This window comes from Cajanus cajan, chromosome 9 (genome assembly GCF_000230855.2).
Source record: "Cajanus cajan strain Asha chromosome 9, NIPB_CcT2T_4, whole genome shotgun sequence".
Classification (NCBI taxonomy): domain Eukaryota; kingdom Viridiplantae; phylum Streptophyta; class Magnoliopsida; order Fabales; family Fabaceae; genus Cajanus; species Cajanus cajan.
In genome coordinates this window covers 3,479,884-3,481,922 of record NC_138525.1, presented here as the reverse complement: position 1 = coordinate 3,481,922, position 2,039 = coordinate 3,479,884, and the positions used below count along the sequence as shown (strand labels likewise).

Sequence of the window (2,039 nt, the reverse complement as noted above, 5' to 3'; positions counted from 1 at the left end):
TCCCTTACCTCGGTGAGAAGAAATTTCAAGTTATGGGCAAGCGGAGAAGAAGAAGAAGGACGAACGGAGACCAACGGAGAAAGAGAACTTCAACTAGCTTCCAACACTACGAATCAACACCTACACACCCAACAAGTCCAGAGAACTTGAGACCAAAGCAAGAAAAGGGAAGAGATAATTGAGAGTGTGAGTGAAGAGAATGAGAAAAGAGAGGGAGAGGTCGTGAGTCTTACAGAAAATAACTATTTGTTTTTAGTAAAGAAATATTCAAAAACAATCATGACTTGTATCTAAACATTTCTAAAACTAGTTTATACATAAAATAATAATTAGATTTTAGGTAAATTAATAAGAAATAAGCTTACAAAATATTTATGCATAATATAAACTTATTTCATTTTTATAATTTTTTTTCTTAGAAGTACTTATAAATTTTTTTCAGTGAAAAAGATGTTTAATGTAACTTATAAATAAAGAATCAGAAGAAAATTTCTTTATGAAGATGAATTATTTTATTTTATTTTTTGTTTGAATACATTTATAATATATTAATAAAATTATCCATAAGTACTCTTATAAAAAAAGAAAATAGGAAGAAAAATCAAAATAAATTTTTCCATAAGTTAAAACTAATGTATGCATAAGTTAAAAGTAAGATTTTAAAAAAGTTAATAAATGAGTTTTATAAGTTAACTTATGAACAAATCAATTTTAGCTAATTAAAAAATTAATTTCATTTTTTTTCATAAATGCTTGTGAAAAAAATTTAATACTCATAATATTTTTGAAATTATTATACATGGAATTAAATGCTTGAAACAAACAAAATCAATATAATTACAATTCAAAATCATCAATGCAAAAGGAGAATATGAACAAAATACGAGTTAGTACCATTTTGTGTACGTGGCCTTCTCCAAGGAACACCCTCCAAGTAAAAAACAAGAAGTCAAACTTCCATAACTATAGCTATATCATTAAATTAAGTTAACAATTAATGTCCTTCATTTATAGCCATATTATTAATACCTCTCTTAATTAACCTTCCATTCATCCACATATATCAAAGCACAAGTGAATCCTAGAAATTTGACTGAGATCACAGAAACTATCTTTGCAAAATGAAGAGAGTGTTTGTAGCAATTTCAGCTCTGCTAGTGGTATTTGCATGGACAACAACAGCTACAAAGCCAGCAGGAAAGGGCTACGATTGTGAAGCAGCGAAAAGATCATTGAAACCATGCACAGACTACCTCAGCGGTGGATTTAGTGCCGGTGGTCCTCCAGCGGCGTGTTGCGAAGGTGTTAAAGAACTGAAAGCTTCAGCAACAACCAAAGATGAACGACGTGCTGCATGTAAATGCATTAAAGAAGCTGTAACTCACCTTCCTAACTTTGTCCAAGGTAGGGCCATTTCACTTCCTCGAATGTGTCGTCTTGATTTGGGTTTTCCCATAAGTAAGAACGCCGATTGCAACAAGTAAGTTTTCATTTATGCTTTTTTTTTTCTTCATTAATCCATACACATAATATTAATAGCCATCATAAATGTTAATGATTTACATTCATTGATGTTATTTTTTTTTACAGGTTGACTCCTTGAGCTCGGGAAGAGCAAAAATAGTAAGTGCATTAGAAGGATGAATGCATATGCATGCATGGAGTGGTTGTCTTGAAAAAATAAAAGAACATAGCTTGTCGATGATGTGAAACAAACATTTGATTTGCAAAATTAATGAATATTGTGTGTGCTTTTTTATCGATGCATCTCCATCACATAGATTAGTTGGGTATAATTATGTTGAAAGCATTTAAGATCAAGGATTTATGAGCCAAACACAAGTTTGATCAAAATAAATTTGATGAAATAATTTTCTAATTCTAATTATAAATAATACAGGACAAACTATCAAGATCAAAATAAAATAATTAATATATTTATCTTAAAATTTATTCTATCATAAATTTAATTTTTATTTTAAATATACTTTTTACTTTAAGTGATTATTATATTTAATGTTAATTATAAGTGAATGTAT

General features: G+C 29.0%; 1 protein-coding gene across 1 annotated transcript; it reads left to right on the top strand.

Moving 5' to 3' along the window:
- The first annotated feature begins 1,042 nt into the window (after window positions 1–1,042).
- LOC109795548 (non-specific lipid-transfer protein A) lies at window positions 1,043–1,759 on the top strand. Its single transcript, XM_020355086.2, has 2 exons — window positions 1,043–1,480; window positions 1,591–1,759. Exons 1-2 carry the CDS (start codon window positions 1,122–1,124, stop codon window positions 1,601–1,603), a joined length of 372 nt encoding a protein of 123 aa, XP_020210675.1. The 5' UTR covers window positions 1,043–1,121; the 3' UTR covers window positions 1,604–1,759.
- Window positions 1,760–2,039: the final 280 nt, after the last annotated feature.